The sequence below is a fragment of the Xiphias gladius genome, chromosome 2, assembly GCF_016859285.1.
Source record: "Xiphias gladius isolate SHS-SW01 ecotype Sanya breed wild chromosome 2, ASM1685928v1, whole genome shotgun sequence".
In the NCBI taxonomy this organism is placed as follows: domain Eukaryota; kingdom Metazoa; phylum Chordata; class Actinopteri; order Istiophoriformes; family Xiphiidae; genus Xiphias; species Xiphias gladius.
In genome coordinates this window covers 18,452,206-18,469,501 of record NC_053401.1, presented here as the reverse complement: position 1 = coordinate 18,469,501, position 17,296 = coordinate 18,452,206, and the positions used below count along the sequence as shown (strand labels likewise).

General features: G+C 38.6%; 1 protein-coding gene across 1 annotated transcript in view; it reads right to left on the bottom strand.

The window, feature by feature from the left end:
* Positions 1-6,606: 6,606 nt before the first annotated feature.
* ipo8 (importin 8) overlaps positions 6,607-17,296 on the bottom strand; it is a 48,863-nt gene continuing 38,173 nt past the window's right edge. The window contains exons 20-23 of the mRNA XM_040153216.1: positions 14,454-14,659; positions 12,450-12,671; positions 8,054-8,183; positions 6,607-6,982 (exon numbers count right to left, since the gene is read on the bottom strand). Coding sequence (XP_040009150.1) covers position 6,982; positions 8,054-8,183; positions 12,450-12,671; positions 14,454-14,659 — 559 coding nt within the window. The 3' untranslated portion in view covers positions 6,607-6,981. The remainder of the gene's footprint in view (positions 6,983-8,053; positions 8,184-12,449; positions 12,672-14,453; positions 14,660-17,296) is intronic.

Here is a 17,296-nt window from a genome sequence, read left to right as displayed (position 1 = left end):
ATTGCAGCGGCTTACTTCCAGGTGTTGGTGGTATAGTCGTTCGCATAGTTGCTTTCTAGACAGTACACTCTGGTTCGAGCCCCGGCAAATGCACAATGTGAAAAGGATTTTCCTTTGTAAGTGTTGGTGAAATTACAGAAATAACTGTGTAAAATGCTTACAGACTTGTGTCTCATTAAGTATCTGCTATAGTTCTGAATTTGGCTGCTTCCTGTATAGGATATGGGGCTCAAACTCCGTGCCAAGAAGCTAGCAGCAGCCTGCTTGTTACATGTAGGGGTGCATTCATCCATTTAAGTAACATACAATCTAGCGTACTGTTTTCACTGGGTTAGATTAAAGTTACATATTGAATCAGGCTGTAGGAGAAAGGAAGAGAAATGAACTTGGGAACTCACTGGTGTGTCACTAAGTTTAAACCGTATTTTTTTAATCAGACCCAGTCTGTGGTGGTGAGCGCACTGAATCCTTGGCAAGGCAATGCAGGAGCCCCCCCTCAGCAAAAAAGAAAATTAAGAAAGAAAAGTGACTAAATAAATAAAAATGTATGCAAATGAATAATAAATACAAAGGAAGAAATTTTAAATAACAGATTAAAAAATATTTCAGCAAGACTCAAGTCGAGAAACAATTATCTTCAAAATGTTACATCTAGTTTGTAGTTCTAGACGTGTGAGACAATTATATATCCAGTAGATGCATTGCATTTCTAAGCCAGTGTGTATGGGTGGGTGGTGCATCATCCTGCCACTTAAGAATTTGTAGTCTAGTGGTCAGAGATGCAAAGGCAGAATGTTGTCTAACATGGTTTTCTTTGGTGGAGAAGGGAAGTGGACCAGATTAGTTCGATTGGAGTTTCTAACATGTAAATATCTAAAAAAAAACTGGTTGTTAGTAAGATTATATGTCTGTGTCAACTGGGTAAATGATGCAAAAGTATCATCAATTAATATATCTCCAACAGATTTAATACCTTTTGTCTTCCAGATTTTAAAAGCTGAGTCCTGCAGTTATGGAGGGAAAGAATCATTTTGATCAATCTATGCTGAAAAGGTTATTGATACAAGCACGATTTTTTTCCTAAACTGTAACCAGATCCTCAGGGAATTTTCAATTGTTGGGTTATGATTATATGAAGAGAGTTCCACAGGTATGGGGCATGTCAGGAGAGCAGGTAGAGGAGACATTTTTACAAAATGAGGCCTCAGTGTCCAACCAGGATGGTTTTTGTTGATCTAGCACAGTTTTAACATAACATGCTAGGAACCTTAGCTGCCCAAAAGCAATATTCAAAGTTAGGTAAAGCTATTCGACCTAATTACTCTAGCCTATGCAGAAAAGCCTTACAAATTCTTGGAGATTTATTATTCCAAATAAATTCTGAGGTAGATTTTTCAAGGGCTACAAAGAATCTTTTTCTAATCAATACTGGCACACATAGAAACAAATAAACACATTTTGGCAAAACATTCATCTTAATAGCATTGATTTGGCCAGCCAAAGCGAGTGCACTCTTTGAAAATCTTTCCTGAAGGATTTTAAGAGGATAGTAGAATTCACGTAAAGGAGTTTATTATGTAATTGTCAAATACTATCCCCCTATGTAAGTACTCAAATATTGGTCCCAAACCAAAGTTTTGAAAGAAAGAGTCTTTTCTACGTTGAATATACGAAGCAGCTTACTCTTGTGAAGATTTAACTTATAGCTTGAAACTTCTCCAAAGCTGTTGAGTATACTGAAAATGAATGGTAGTGATCCAAGAGGATCAGAAGTGTAGAGCAGGAGATCATCCGCATATAATGGCAGTTATGTTCCTCCCCAGCTCTGAACACTCCTTTAAAATGTGCGTCAGAGAGGAGTTTAATTGCAAGGGGCTCAATAGCTACTGCCAATAGGAGGGGAGATAGAGGGCAGCCCTGCCTTGTATCTTGGAGCAGTGGGTTGATTTGCACTTGTGCCATAGATGACGAATATAATATTATCCATGCTATATATTGTGCATCTATCCAAATTTAGTAGGGGTATAGTATAAATAATCCCCAAGGCTTTTTCAGCATCAAGGGATAAAATAATCTCACACTGAGAGGAGGAGGGAGTGTATAAGTTTTGAAACAATCTGGATATAAATTAAAGAAAAAAAAATGCCTTCCTTTAATAAATCCAATTTGATCTTGGTAAATTATTATTGGTAACAGTTTTTCCACAAGTCTAACAAAGCATTTGGATAATATTTTAAAATCCATGTTCAATTGAGATTGGACGTAGAACTAAAGTTCTAATGAGTCTTTGTTTGGCTTTAATATCAAGAATATTGTAGCTTCATTTAGGGTTGGACGCCAAACACTGCGTACTAAAGATTCATTGTACATTTATTTTAAAATAGGAGTAAGATTTTGGTAAAGGGTCTATAAAATTCAACTGGGAGGTCGTCTGGCCCAGGAACTTTGCCTACTTGCATTGTTTTAATTGCTTCCTCAGTTTCAGTTGCTGTAATCTGTTCATCGAGCTTTCTCCTAGCCTCATTACATATGTTGGGAATAGAAATTCCATCAAAATATTTATCCAACAGCTTTATTTTCTGACAGGATTTGGATTCATAAAGTTTCCAAAAAAAACTACTAAATGTATGACGATTTCACCAAAGTCATGGGTCAGGTGGCCAGATTCATATCTGATTTGGGATATGACTTGTGAATTCTCTGAGAGCAGCGCTTGGTGCGCAAGGATTTTGAATGCTCTTTCGCCATCCTCATAAACCAGCCTTTTTAAAACAATCTGTGCAGTCTGTTTAGTATAGAGAAGATTAAATTCTGTCCGTAAACATTATCTCTATTTATATAAATCTGGAGATGGAGGAGTAGAATTTTGCTGATCCAAGTTTAAAATCATATCAGTCAACTTCAGTAAGTGCATTCTTCTTTGTTTGTTCTTGAAGGTGCCATAAGAGATTATGTTTCCATTTCAAAAGAAATGTATTTAATGAAGGTGTAAGCCTCAAATTTTCCCCATTCTTCCCTTCATTCATGTGACAGATAGTTTTATGTTGTAGAATCAATCGATATGAGACCTGTAGGAAGTGCATAGTCTTAAAAAACTGGCAAAATGAGAACTTGATGGAACACAGAAATCTGTCTCCGTAGAGTTAGATTTAGTCAGGCATGTAAAAGTTATGGCAAGTGCTGTGTTGGGTTCACTACCTGTGCTAACATTGCAATGCCTTCCTTCAGTTGTAGTATAGTGTTTTCAAAACTGTGGAAAATGCTGCAAGACCTGTGAAGAGATTTAGAAATTGTGTCTCCCTAAGTACATGCTACATTTCTGAATGTGGCTGCTTCATGTAAAGTATAGGAAGTTCAAACTCTGGGCCAAAAAACACAACTGGGGGAGTTTCTTGGTCTACCTTCTGCTTTAAAATCCTCAAAAGGTGTTCTGTTGGATTCAAGGATATAGTTGGCCTGGTCAGCTGTTGTGTGATTTCTTCAGATTTCTTCAGATTCACATTGATGCTCCCAATCTCCTATTCTACCAGATCCCAAAAGTGTTCTGTTGGATTCAGATCTGGAGGCCACTGAAGAACACTGAACTCATTTTCATGTTCATGAAACTAGTTTGAGACAACTTCTGCTTTGTGATTGGAAAAAAATTGTCATGCTGGAAGTAGCATTTAGAAGATAGTAAATTGTGGCCATAAAGGGATGTACATGGTAAGCAACATTACTCAGATAGGCTTTGGCATTCAAACCATGATTGAATGGAATTAAGAGGTCCAAAGCGTGCCAAGAAAACATTCCCCACACCATTATACCCCCAACAGCCTCGCCTCTTGACACAAGGCAGGTTTCAGTCCATGGATTCATGCTGTTGAAACCATATCTGACCCTACCATCTGCGTGCTTCAACAGAAATCCAGAATCCTCAGAGCAGGCTACCTCTTTCCGGTCTTCAACTGTCCAGTTTTGGTGATCCTGTGCCCACTGCAGCCTCAGATTTCTGTTCTTGGCTGACAGGAGTGGAAACAGATGTGGTCTCCTGCTGTTATAGTGCATCTGCCTCAAGGTTGGACATGTTGTGCATTCTGACATGCTTTTCTGCTCACCACAGTTGTAAAGAGTGGTTATCTGAATTACTGTAGCCTTTCTGCTGGCTCTTACCAGTCTAGCCATTCTCATCTGACCTCTCTCATCAACAAGACATCTCTATCCACAGAACTGACGCTGATTGGATGTTTTTTGTTCTTGGCACCATTTTGAGTAAACTCTACAGACTGTTGTGCTTGAAAATCCCAAGAGATCAGCAGTTTCAAAAATACCCAAACCAGCCCATCTGGCATCAACAATCAGTCAAAGTCACTGAGATCACATATCTTGCCCATTATGATGTTTGATTTGAACATTAACGGCAGATCCTGACCTGTATCTGCCTGATTTTATGCATTGTGCTATTTTCACATGCTTGGCTGCTAGTTCTACTTCCACATGCACATCTCACAATCAAATATGAACAGCAACTACATGTTATGTTAACTGATTGATTGGACCTGTTTTCCCTTTTCCGTTTTTTGTTCCAGTGTACTTGAAGCCCTCTGCTCTATTGATATTCCTGTTCATAGCTGAAAGCAGCAGACTTTGAACCAATGATAAATCTATCTTTTTACATTTTCACATATCCTTCAAACCAGTGTGTCGAGAGGCTGGAAGTGGGGCTGAAAATGCATTCAACCTTTACAGTGTTGACAGTGGATGTGGTGATTTTTCACTGGTCTTTACTTTCTCCTCTGCAACTCTCTTGATAACATCCACTTCTCCTGGCGTGGGAATGCTCGTTACTGCTGCAGCAGTATCCTCGCTTGGCCTAGATATGTCAGCCAAAAAACATCTACCCCCAGCCCGTGTCATTCGCATACTGAACAAATGATTACAAAACTTGCAGACAGAGATGGGGAGGCAGAGACAGAAAACTAATGAGGGAGGAATAGATTCTTGCATGGTAATAGGAGTTCAAGGGCAGATTGATATGAAAACTCTACATCTGCATTATCTCGTGATGGAGATCAAGAAATTAATCATGACTATTTCCTGATTTTCCACCAATGTTTAAGATTTGGTAAGGTTTAGGCAGAAAACTACTTTGTTAAGGTTAGGTAAAGATTGTGGTTTGGTTAAAAATAACTTAAAGAACCTTCACTGTCATGGTAAAAAAAAATTTGTTCAGGGTTAAAAGAAAACAACAAAACAAACTTTTACCGTTGGTAGAGAACTACTTCTGAACTTTGCTTCACACAGACAAGAGTCATAATGCACATAGCCACTAGAGGTTGCTTGTCAGTTAACTTTAAACATAGGTCATATTAGGAATTCCAACAAACAACCCATGGTGTTGTTCTAAAGGTGTATTCATATTGCTGTGGAAAAAAATAGCTTTTGTGCCCGCCTCCACTATTACTGTGTATGAGATATGGCTCTGTGACGACTCTGCGTCACTTGGGGGTGCACCGAAAATTCAAATTTGTTTAACTTTGACCCGAGTTGTGCTGACCTTTGTTGTTGCAGCCAGTTGCTGCTGACCACTGCTTGAACTGGAAGATGGACGAAAAATGAATAACTTATGTTTCTGAATTTACAGAACTTTACAATAACAAAAGTGGCCAAATATCAGAGCAGACAAAAAAGATAATTTTCTTGGCAAAATATCAGCTGCAGATGAAGCTACCAGGTTTGTTACAAAAACACAGTTTGAGTCTCTGACATGTAGTGATCTATTGCTAGAAACATTAGTATTGTAGCTAAGGTAGTGCAGCACAAGCTGCTTATGCCCTTAGATGCTAGCTGCACGGCTCCAGGAATGGCAATATGGAGCTGACCATTTTGGTCCACACAAAAAATAAATCGTCAACTATTTGATGGATTGTCATGAAATTTTGCACAGACATCTTTGGGGATTAACACAGCCAAAACACCGAATATGTTGTTTAGTACAGGTAGGAAGCAGTAAGGAAGGATAGAATAACAAGAACAACTCAGGAAAATGTTACATGAACTTTTATGATTTTCTTAAATTAGTTCTGAAAACTGTAACAAAAAAAAAAACCCAGGGGCAAACAGAAAGAAAAAAAAATGCTTCTCCCGTGATCCCCCTACATTTTACATTTCATTTTTGAGGTCATAGTCGGAGGCCACAAGTCTTTGACCTTGATCTTCACAATTCGTCTGCAGTCTGTATACAAGGCACCCTGATGGAAATAGGGCTCTTCTTGATCTGCATGGGCCCTCGCTTCATGAGATGACAAATATTGTTCAGCTATAGAGAGATGAAAACAAGCACTTACAGTACGTACAAACACAGACTTTGATGTGTTTTTATTTTTATTTTTTTACAGTTTTTCTCTCTCTCTCTCTTTCTCTCCCACACACACACACACACACACACACACACACACACACAATTACTTAAATCAAAGGACTACACTGTACAAGAACCTAAATGAATTTTGCTGGTCAAGGACATTTATATTCATAATGCAGACCTTTCTCTGGAGTCCACACACAAACAAACAAACAAACATACAAACAAACAAACAAACATACAAACACACACACACACACACACACACACACACACACACACACACACACACACACACACACACACACACACACACACACACACACACACACACACACACACACACACACACGCACGCAAGTAGTCCTGTCCTGGTGGTAGGAATATCCCAGTATGGGCTGTGGTTCTATACAGTGCACTAGGTCCGAAATTGTTATAATGCCAATTCAGCCCCTGCTACTCCATCCAGTTCTGATGCCACCCTGGGACCTAGTTTTGGTGGGATCCATTAAAATATGGCCTGATCTGGACTGAGATCATTCAGAATAGATTGAAATTCACTTCAGGTCAGGTCAGACCAGCTGTTCTCTTCTTCACCCCCCTCTTCTGACTCTGCAGTTCATCTGTCTCCTCAGCGCTCTGAAAACACAATAAAATTCAGTTCTACATAAGACTAAGCAATACAGTATGTTTTTAAGGGCTTCTTTACTAATTCTGTTTCTGGAGCTCCAGAATGGACAAAATACTAAAGTACTAGTATGGCTCAGGCTGTTGCTCAGAGATAGAGCGGGTCGTCCATTAACCGGAAGGTCGATGGCTCCTCCAGTCCACATCTCAAAGTGTTCTTGGGCAAGATACTGAACCCCAAATTGCCTCCAATGTATCATCGGTGTGTGAATGTGTGTGTATAGAAAGCGCTGTTTGTATAGAAAAGCGCTGTATGAATGTGTATGAATGTGTGTGAATGAGTGAATGTGGCAGTAGTTTAAAGTGCTTTGAGTGGTCAGTAAGACTAGAAATGCACTATATATGTCCAGTCCATTTACTAATTACTAATTACTAATAGGTATCTGAAAAAATAACTATATTCAAAATTGTGGGAAACACACATATTTGCTTTCTTTTTATGAGAGTGAGATGAGAATCTCAATATCATTCGCATGTCGGTGTGATAAATACAGAGTTGGAGTCAGGATGTGGTCGGCCTAGCTTAGCATAAATACTGGAAGCAGGGGGAAACAGCTAAGATAAGCTAACTATGTTAAAAAATATACCTACCAAGACCTCTAAAGATCAGTAATTACCGGGGTGTATCTAGCTTGTATAATCTATACACAAACAGAAATGTAAACACAATTTGTGATTTTAGGTGGAATTATGTACTGAAAAAAGGGGAGAGGTCCTTTGTGTGTGTGAAGTCTCTCCTTATCCAAACTGAGGGTCAAAGCATAAAGGATGCTGTAGGTTCTAGAGATTGGAAAGCCCTATCATCAGATTTCTGAGTGTCAGAAGTTGGAAATCTCCACTTAATACTAAAAAAACTGTGACAGAACAACACTTCTGGCCAATGTTCCAATTAAGAGACATCTCTCACTGACCCTTTTGAGCATGTTACATCCCTGTCCTGCCTGTCTCTGTCTCTTTATCTCTCTCTTTCCCTCTGCTTCCAACAAGCTCTTCTCCTCCCCTTTTTTGTGTGTTTTCTCTCACCACTGGCCCTTGGCGGCAGTGCTCCTCCTCTGCTGTGAGATGCTGTAGATCTCCTGCAACTGCTTTTTCTGGTCGTCACTGAGTGGAGCCGTCAGACTCTGGTACCAGGCTGCATCAGTGTTCTGGACCCCTAGCACACAAACACACACACAACCTTGTTATACTTATATTTGTGGGGACCTGTCATTGACATATTGCATTCCCTAGCCCCTTACCCTAACCGTCACAACTGAATGCTTAACCCTAACCCTTACCCTAACCCTAAGATTCACCTAATTCTAACTCTAAACTAAGTCCAAGTATTAAGCCTCAAACATCGATTTAAACTTGTGGGGTCCAGCATTTTGATCCCGACAAAGCTGTCCCCACTGGGTCATCCATTTCAAGAAAATTCAGTTGTTTTTCAGCCTGGGTCTTATTTTTATAATTGTTGCCTTTCTGACTGAATCATGCAAACTTTGCACTCACAAATAGGGCTGTCACGGTGTAGGAATTTCCCTACACCACCTTTGAGCCACCTTTTTTATTTGTTTTTGCAAATGACTTAAATTATCCTGATTTTAGTGCTATATAAATAAGCTTTATAGTTAGGCTATTATATTGGATCTAACCCCAAAGGAGTAGAACCCTATTATGTTCGTGCTGGTTTATCGGTATTATTATTATTATTATTATTATTATTATTATTAGTTTTTGCCTTTAAGACTCAAATTGCTGAGCTGGAAGGAGCTAGAAACATGAAACTTAGACCAATTAGCAGAAATTATGTACAAGGGCTTAACAAGAAAAATGAGCCCAATCGGCCAGATAGTGGTACTGTAATGACGGACAAAAACTGCAATTTATGGAAAGGCCATGCCCCTTACACCGTAAATCCGATCGACTTGAAATTCGACACACAAGTCCAGCTAAATGTGCTCTACAAAAAAGCCTCTTAGACCATAAAAGTCCACCATGATCGATTTTTTACTAATTTGCATAATTTATAAAACAGGAAAGCGAGATCTAATTTCCGGATTCTGACTGTATAAACACCAAATTGGGTTTTGTTAGACTGAGATACACAATTCTATTATAAATAGGCAAGATCAGCCCCAAAACATGGCTGCTATAAATGAAAAAAGTGTTTGCCAAGGGTGGGGCTTAGCAGGAAATCAACAATAATTCACTTATGATTTTTCCCTTCATCATAAATCTTGATGACATTTTCAGTCTGTGTTTGGAGATAGGTCTACCAAGGTGTTTTGAGCCTGACCCATAGGGGGCACCACAAACACCAAAAATGTGTACCTCAAAACCTTACCTTACCTTACAAATTTTGGTGCACATACTCCGGTGACTAATATTAATCTTATGCCTTTGCTTATTTTGCTGTTAGGTGGAATTACCTAGACAAATTAAAATTTGACATCATAAATGAAATGATGTGCAAATAAAAACAAAAAGCCCTTTGTACAAAAAACACCACCATGATGGATTTTTTTGCTATTTTGCATATGATGAAAAACAGTAATATGACAGACTTTTTGGATTCTGACTCTGTCAACACCAAATTCGGTATATAGTCTTATGGGACTGAGATACACAATTCTATTAGAAATGGGCAAAATCGGTCAAAAAACATGGCTGCCATCAATGAAAAAACTTTGAAGTGCAGAGCTTAGCAGGAAATTGGCCACAACTCTACATGTCTTAGAGCAATCCTGATTAAACTCCATGGGGACATCCGGCTGTGTGTCCTGTGTCCATACACACCAATACGCTTGATATTTAAGTTATACCCTTGTGAAAATAACAATATATCAAATTTACCATGCAGCCAAGATCAACTGTAGCTGAAACAGGGCAAAAAATGGCTTGGCATCACAATAGCACCTTCCATTGCATTACCCTTTTTCTCTTATCATTAGCCTGTCATTAACTTCAGTCAGAGTATTTACCCTTACTAATTCTTTTTGGAGGAAAATATTAATAAACAGCACTGAAAAAGATTTTTTTTCATCAATGAGCTCCCCAATGCATTTACTAAACACTTTGTTGAATTTAAAATTTATTTTTAGAGCGCCATATCACACACAACTTTTAGATTACTATCTTTAAAGAGTATTTTGTCTCTTAAGGGTGCTTTCATGCTGCAATAGATTTCTAAATGCTAGGGACAAAGCAAAGACCCCTCCAAATCATGTTTGTAAATCAGCGATCCACCATTTTGTGAACCTCTTTGGCTCAGCTCTTTACGCACGGTTCAATAACACAGTTTATGATTGGTAGAGATAGAGTCAATATGGCCGCCATCAATTTAATTAATCAGAACACAATAACAGTTGTTTTTGATGTAAATAATAGATGAATAAGGACACAAAACACTGATTTATCAATTTTGTTTAAAATTTTTTGAAATATCGAAAAATAACACCAGTTACCATTCTGGATTAAAGGACCCCTGGAAGGATTATAATCATGAACGACGGCTTGTTTTAAGGGGAAAATGGTACGCTGCAGGACAGTTTTTAGAGTAAGTCCTAACCTTAAATCTGTTACAGAAATATTAATCAGTATTTTATATAAATAAATAAATAATATAAATATACAAAATATAATTAATATTAAGTATCAGACAAGTGCTTTTCCAGTGGTTGGCAACTGGAGCGACCAGAAGGAAAACAAGATGGGTCTAGGCCCATGAAAAAAAGAAAAACATGAACATAGCAGTTGTGGAGGTTGATTGCCAGCCCCTGCGGTTAGCTTGTCGTTAGCACAGTAAAGCAATATTGCTGTTATTGTGACAGCCTTACTCACCACCTCCATTTTGGATCAAGGCTGGCTGATATGGCAAAATATTTTATCCTGATCATGTTTTTTAAATCTGTCGATATAAAATTTAAATATAGAGGAATTCAGGACCTGACAACTGACCAAGGACTGTGTGAGTTGCAAATGGATAATCTATTATATAAATAAATTATACAACAATCATCATTCCTGTCTAAATTCTTATAAATTTGCACGTTTATACTATTCAAAAAGCAATAGCATGTTTGATGTACAAACAAGGGAGTCCAATATTTAATGTTGGTTTTGCACTGGGCAAAGATGTTCTCATCCCGGGCACACAGTACACATCGATGCCATCACAAAAATACCTCGGGAGATGCAAACTGCTGCAGGATAACTGGTAAAAAAAAAATTAATAAAGAGTATTTGTATTGGTATTTCCCACATAAGGTTTACCCTGAGAAGCCTGTGACTGAGTCACGGAATGTAGGGAGTGCCGAAGTCACATATGGGGATAGACGCTGCTTTGTGTCTTTGTTGGGACAGGGTTATTAGTACACGGTCAAGCATTTCTATAGAGATCAGTGTTTATATCATTTATATCCCCCAGCCCTGTTGCAGAGATTTGGGCAATACAACCTCTGGTAAAACTATGTATATCAAAAAGAGCTTTATCTACTATTGTTCTTGCATGTACATGGGTAAAATCAACAGTTCCCTCTAACATGTAAACAATGGTGGGTGCAAATTAACAGGTAGCTAGCTTGGTTACCCAGCAAGTTTCCCTGGCCCTTAAAGCTAGCTACAATACCTACTCCAGGGCGCTGATTTTTGTGTTGACTTTTGGGCAGCGTCAGTGAAAAGAGTTTGAAATGATTCTTGTTAAACTGAGGTTTATTTAGAAAGATTTAAGAGGCGTGTACGTCATTTTGCTGGACTCAGCCAAACCTCTGCAAAAGAGGGGGCAAGTGCAAAGTTAGCATGACCCGAAGTAATAATGGACAAGTCTTGTGTTGAAAACTCAAATTTCCTGTTTCATTTTGACAAATTTGCATCATAAAAGATTATGCTGTGTTAGCTGTTAGCAGTTCCTGTTTGCGTAACAATGGTTGTACAAAAACACCTGGATTACTCTGATAGTGAAACAAAGGTCTAACTTTGATGATTATAAATTATATATTTTTTTTAACATGAATGAGTGAATTTATGGACGTTTAGCCTCAAAAGAAATTAGAGATACTGCTGTCATTGGGAGGAGCAGGTTCCACTGATTCCAGTGGTATGTGTATATTCTCTGTGTTGAGATTTGCACGAGTTTGGAATGCAAATTTTTTACGCAAATTGTGTCAGGTTCAGTGGGTTATCATTTTAGCAAAAATGTCAAACCAGTTTCTCAACTTTTAGGATCTGCAACTTTTTTCTTTTTTGTAATGGTTTAAGTAAAAAATAACTGGGTTGCAGTAAGTGAATAAAAGTTTGATTATAGGATCATTTGTGGTTTTGTTGTACCAAGCCAGAATCATTCCTCTTCTCCTGTCATTTTAAGTCAAGCTCTTCTGCCTTTCTGCAGTTAAGGCTTTTACTACTTTTGTGGTGGTTAGAGATTTGAATGATGACTTACTGAGCAGGGCAGAGGTGAAGAACTGATACTCGTCCTCTCCGTTGTCGTAGTCAAGAGGTGTGCTGTACTCCTCCAGGGGGGTTCCCTCAAAGCCATCATCATCCCAGTAGTCATCTTCATCTTCATCATCAACCTCGCCGCCCTGACCTGTTGGTGTGCTGGACTGCTGCTGCATGGCATTTCGGTTATCATTCACCTCATCTTCATCACTTGGAATCTCCTCTGCCAACACAGAAAATAACACACCCATTAAGATTAAAGCTTATAGTATCAATAATGGCAACTCTCTGGACATTTCAAACATTGAACACATAGAGAGAAAGAAACTCTACCTGGACAAGCACACAGACTGTCCTGTCTGACCTGTTGTACAAGTGATGTACAGGTAGTCTAACTTTCTTACAAGGCAAAAACACATCTTTGATTAAAGAATTATAAATCCTCTCCTGTTGCAAGTAAAAAAGTTATAACAAGGAAGTGGGTTAAAGATATGCCACTGAAAAAGGACGAATGGCTAACAATCATTGACGAGATCTTCTTAATGGAAAAACTGACTGATATCTTGAGATTACAAGAGGCAAACTAGAAGAAAAAATGGAAAAAATGGACATTATACAACACTCAAAATGGCGACATCAGAACTGTGCTTCAAACTAATCCATCAACAGGAGTGTAAAAAATGTGAATGAATTTCCAAAACAGGTTTGTCTGTTTGTTTGAGTTGTTGTGGTTATGGTTTAATATTGCAATATATTGCCAATAAAGATTTAAGTGAAAAAATAGAATTATAATTTCTTAAATGATGACTGTGACGTTAGAATATGTGACAACAAAACTTAATGCAAGTTACCTCTATCACAATCGCCATGAATTGCCAACATTCTTTTGAATTTTATGATTTGTATTGGCATATTTTGGCATGGAAACTCATGCATTTCAGTAGCTGTTAAGAAAAGTTCTCGGACGCTGTCTCAGGGTCTTTATGCAGGTCACTGTCAAGGATCATCTTCCGTTAAACTCACAACGCAAATGCAGACATTTTGTCATTTGATGTCCAACAGTAGCACTTGAAGCTCTGTGGTGTGAAATTTTTACACTTGGGTGTTGTTTTTGTAAGTGAAAGTAACTACAAACAGAGTGAACATGTAGCCTTATAAACACAGCAATTTGGGGGCATTGATTTTGTTAATGATCACATCTCATGAACAGGTGGCATACTGAGTGGAAAAAAATCACTCTTTATTTGGGGGAAATTTGAGTTACTTAATGGAATCCTTTGCAATTACAGTTTTCTGACATAAATGAGGTGGACAAAATATTAGAAACAACTGTCAGTTTAGCTCAATATAATTCAACAGCAGCACAAACTAAATTCTTCAAAATGACCATACAGTTGAATCAACACCTCTCTAAAACAGTTTCAACAAAAACTGAACATTATATGCTTTTGAATGTACACTTTCCTTTTATATTCTTCCCTCATGACTGAAAGCATATTTAAAACCAGAACACGTTCAGCTCTGACTGGAAGAAAATGTAAGCTTTTCTATTAAGAATGCACCATTCTGAACCATTTAATATGGTGAAATCAATGCATTTTAAATACCAGGCCGCAGGAGAAACCCTTAGCTGTCACTGTAGAACTAAGTTAATTTATCTGTCTGCCCCACAAGCAGTAGACAAGGTTTAGGAATCTAATTCCTTTACGCTCGACTGAAGCAAAGCAGAGCCTGTGGGGATGAGAAAGTAAATGTGCTGCAGCTAATTTGAGCTTCGGGCTGAATCGAGATTTGAGCAGTGGAACATCCGATGTTGGCAAAAATGGAGAATCTCATTTTATTATTGTCACTAAGCCAATTTCTATCATCATCTCTGCTTGCTTTCTGTCCTCCTTCCTTCTGCTTTTTTTTCTCCAACTCTGTCTTACATTATCCACAATTTTTTTCCATTCAGATTTTTTCTGTCCTCTACTCCTCCATCTTCTCTTTCTTGATTTTGTCTCACCATTCTGGTCTTCATCCTGAGGCCCTGCACGGGCCAGGAAGTCTGGTTTGTTGATGAGGCGGGAGGCGTAGAGGTGTTTGAGGCCCAAAAAAAGGAGCAGGATGGAGGGGACGATCTGGGCGGCGACTCCCTCCAGCACTGCTGGTCGCCTGGGCAGCTCCATCAGCACACTCAGGCCGATGATACACATTTTACGGTCATGGAGCCTGGGGAGTGGATCAGGGAGAGGAAGGAAGAGAGATACTGGGGATGAGGACAACTGAAAGTATCAAGTCCTTTTTTTTAAAGAATCTACACTGACTGGCCATATTAATAATTCCTAACACACGTTGTAATCCACCTGGAATTAATAACCAAAATAAAGAAACAAAGCTGGCAAAAGATTCCTATTTCCAAAAACCACAACTAAGGAATAGTCTGAAATGATTAATGGTAGCTTGAGATAAAATAACAGGTAATAAAAGATCAAAGGATTTGATTTGTACTTAGTTGTATTTAGTAAATCAATGTCTTTGTATCGCAATACTAAGAAGCCTCTCTATGCACGATGAAAAAAAGCAGACTTGTAAAAAATGATTAATACTATTTTAATACCTTTTTCAGACATTGAAAGAAATAGTTTTTAGGAAATGTGCTTATTTGCTTTTCGTCTTAGAGTGAGTTGAGAAGATTGGTATCAGTCTCAATGGTGTGTTAAGGAAGTATGGAGGTGGAGTCAGTTTTAGGTTAGCCTAGCTGAGCATAGAGACTGGAATCAAGGGGAAACAGCTAGCTTGGCTCTGTCTAAAGATAAAAATTACACCTATAAATCTCAGTAATTTGACTAATTTGCATACTAAACTATTACTTTACCGATCCCCCCAGCAACATCTCCAGCTATAGCATAGGTTAACAAATACGGTCAGTGAGGACAGTTTTTGGTAAAGATCTCTAAACAGGTGTAATGGCAATAAAGCAGACAACTTCACTGCAACGACACGACTCTGGGAAGTCACTGCACCCAGTTTTTGTAGCTTCTACTTCCACTCTGGCAGATCCCGAGCAGCCGGGAAGCCAGGGCAGCTAGGTGACTGTCCGTAACAAGAAGCATAGCCCTAAGCAGAAGCCCACGGATCACCATCAACCAGTTCATGTTTCAAGCACGTTCTCCCCACTCAGCAACACACACGCTGAGAAAACAACTCTGATAATTGGCAGCTCTATCTTGAAAAATGTAAAACTTAGCAACACCAGCGACCATAGTCAAATGTATTCCTGGTGCCGGAGTGGGTGAATCCAATTTGAAACTGCTGGCTAAGGATAAGCGTAAATATAGTAAATTGTTATTCATATCAGCGGTAAAGACAGCCTGCTTACGCCAATTGGAGGTCACTATAATTAATGTTGAGTCGTTGTGTACATATGCAAAGACAATGTCTGACTCTGTAGTTTTCTCTGGGCCCCTGCCTAACCTGACCAGTGATGACATCTATAGCCAGGTAGAATATAGCAAAGTGGTTTTCAGGTAGCTGTTTCCTCAGTAATGTATTTAAGGATCGGCAGTTAACAGGATAGGTGAAGTTTAAGTTAAGGTGTGGAAGACCAAGAAAACTTTCTGAGAGAACTGCTCGTATGATTCTTAGGGAGGCAAATCAAAACCCTTGTTTGACTGCAAAAGACCTTCAGGAAGATTTAGCAGACACTGGAGTGGTAGTGCATTGTTAAACTGTGAAAGACAATTGCACAAATATGACCTTCATGGAAGAGTCATCAGAAAACAACTTTTCCTGCGTCCTCACCACAAGATTCGGTGTCAGAAGTTTGCAAAGGAACATCTAAACAGGCCTGAAGCATTTTGGAAACAAGTCCTGTGGACTGATGTAGTTAAAATATAACTTTTTGGCTGCAATCAGCAAAGGTATGGTAAAGGTAATAAATGGTGCAGATTTTCATGAAAAGAACACCCCACCAACTGTTAAGCACAGGTTGGATTGATCATTCTTTTGGCTTGTGTTGCACCCTTTGGCAAGGGGAACATTTTGCTGGTAGAGGGAAGAATGGATTCAATTAAATACCAGTAAATTGTAGAAGCAAACATCACACCATCTGTAAAAAGGCTGAAGATGAAAAGAGGATGGCTTCTACAACAGGATAATGATCCTAAACACACCTCAAAATCCACAATGGACAACCTCAAGAGGCAAGAGCTGAAGGTTCTGCCATTACCCCACAGTCCTCCAACCTAAACATCAGTCTGTGGATAGACCTCCAAGGGGCAGTGCATGCAAGACAGCCGAAAAATCTCACAGAACTAGATGCTTTTTGCAAGGATGAATGGGCAAAAATCCCCCAAACAAGAACTGAAAGACTCTTAACTGTCTACAAAAAGCGTATACAAGCTGTGATACTTGACAAAGGGTGTGTTACTAAGTACTGGCCATCCATCCCAAACTTTTGTGTCAGGCACTTTTCCTTTTTTGTTATTTTGAAACTATAAAAGAAGGAAATGAAAAAGTAATCTTGCTTAAAATATTAAAGAAATGTGTCATCTTTAACTTCATGCCTTTTGGAAATCAGGTAATCTTTACTTGCTTAGCTATTCATAGTAACAGAAATTTTGACCAGGAGTGCCCAAACTTCTTCATGCCAAGGTATATTTAGACAGTTTATCTCCCATTGACCTTTACCAACTTATTTCAATGATTTCTTCATCTAAGCCATCATCCTATCACTTAGACCCCATCCCAACTAGGCTGCTTAAGGAAGTTTCACTCTTAGTTAGCACTTCTTTACCAGATATGATCAATCTGTCTTTATTAACAGGCTATGTACCACAGTCCTTTAAAGTAACTTTAATTCAACCT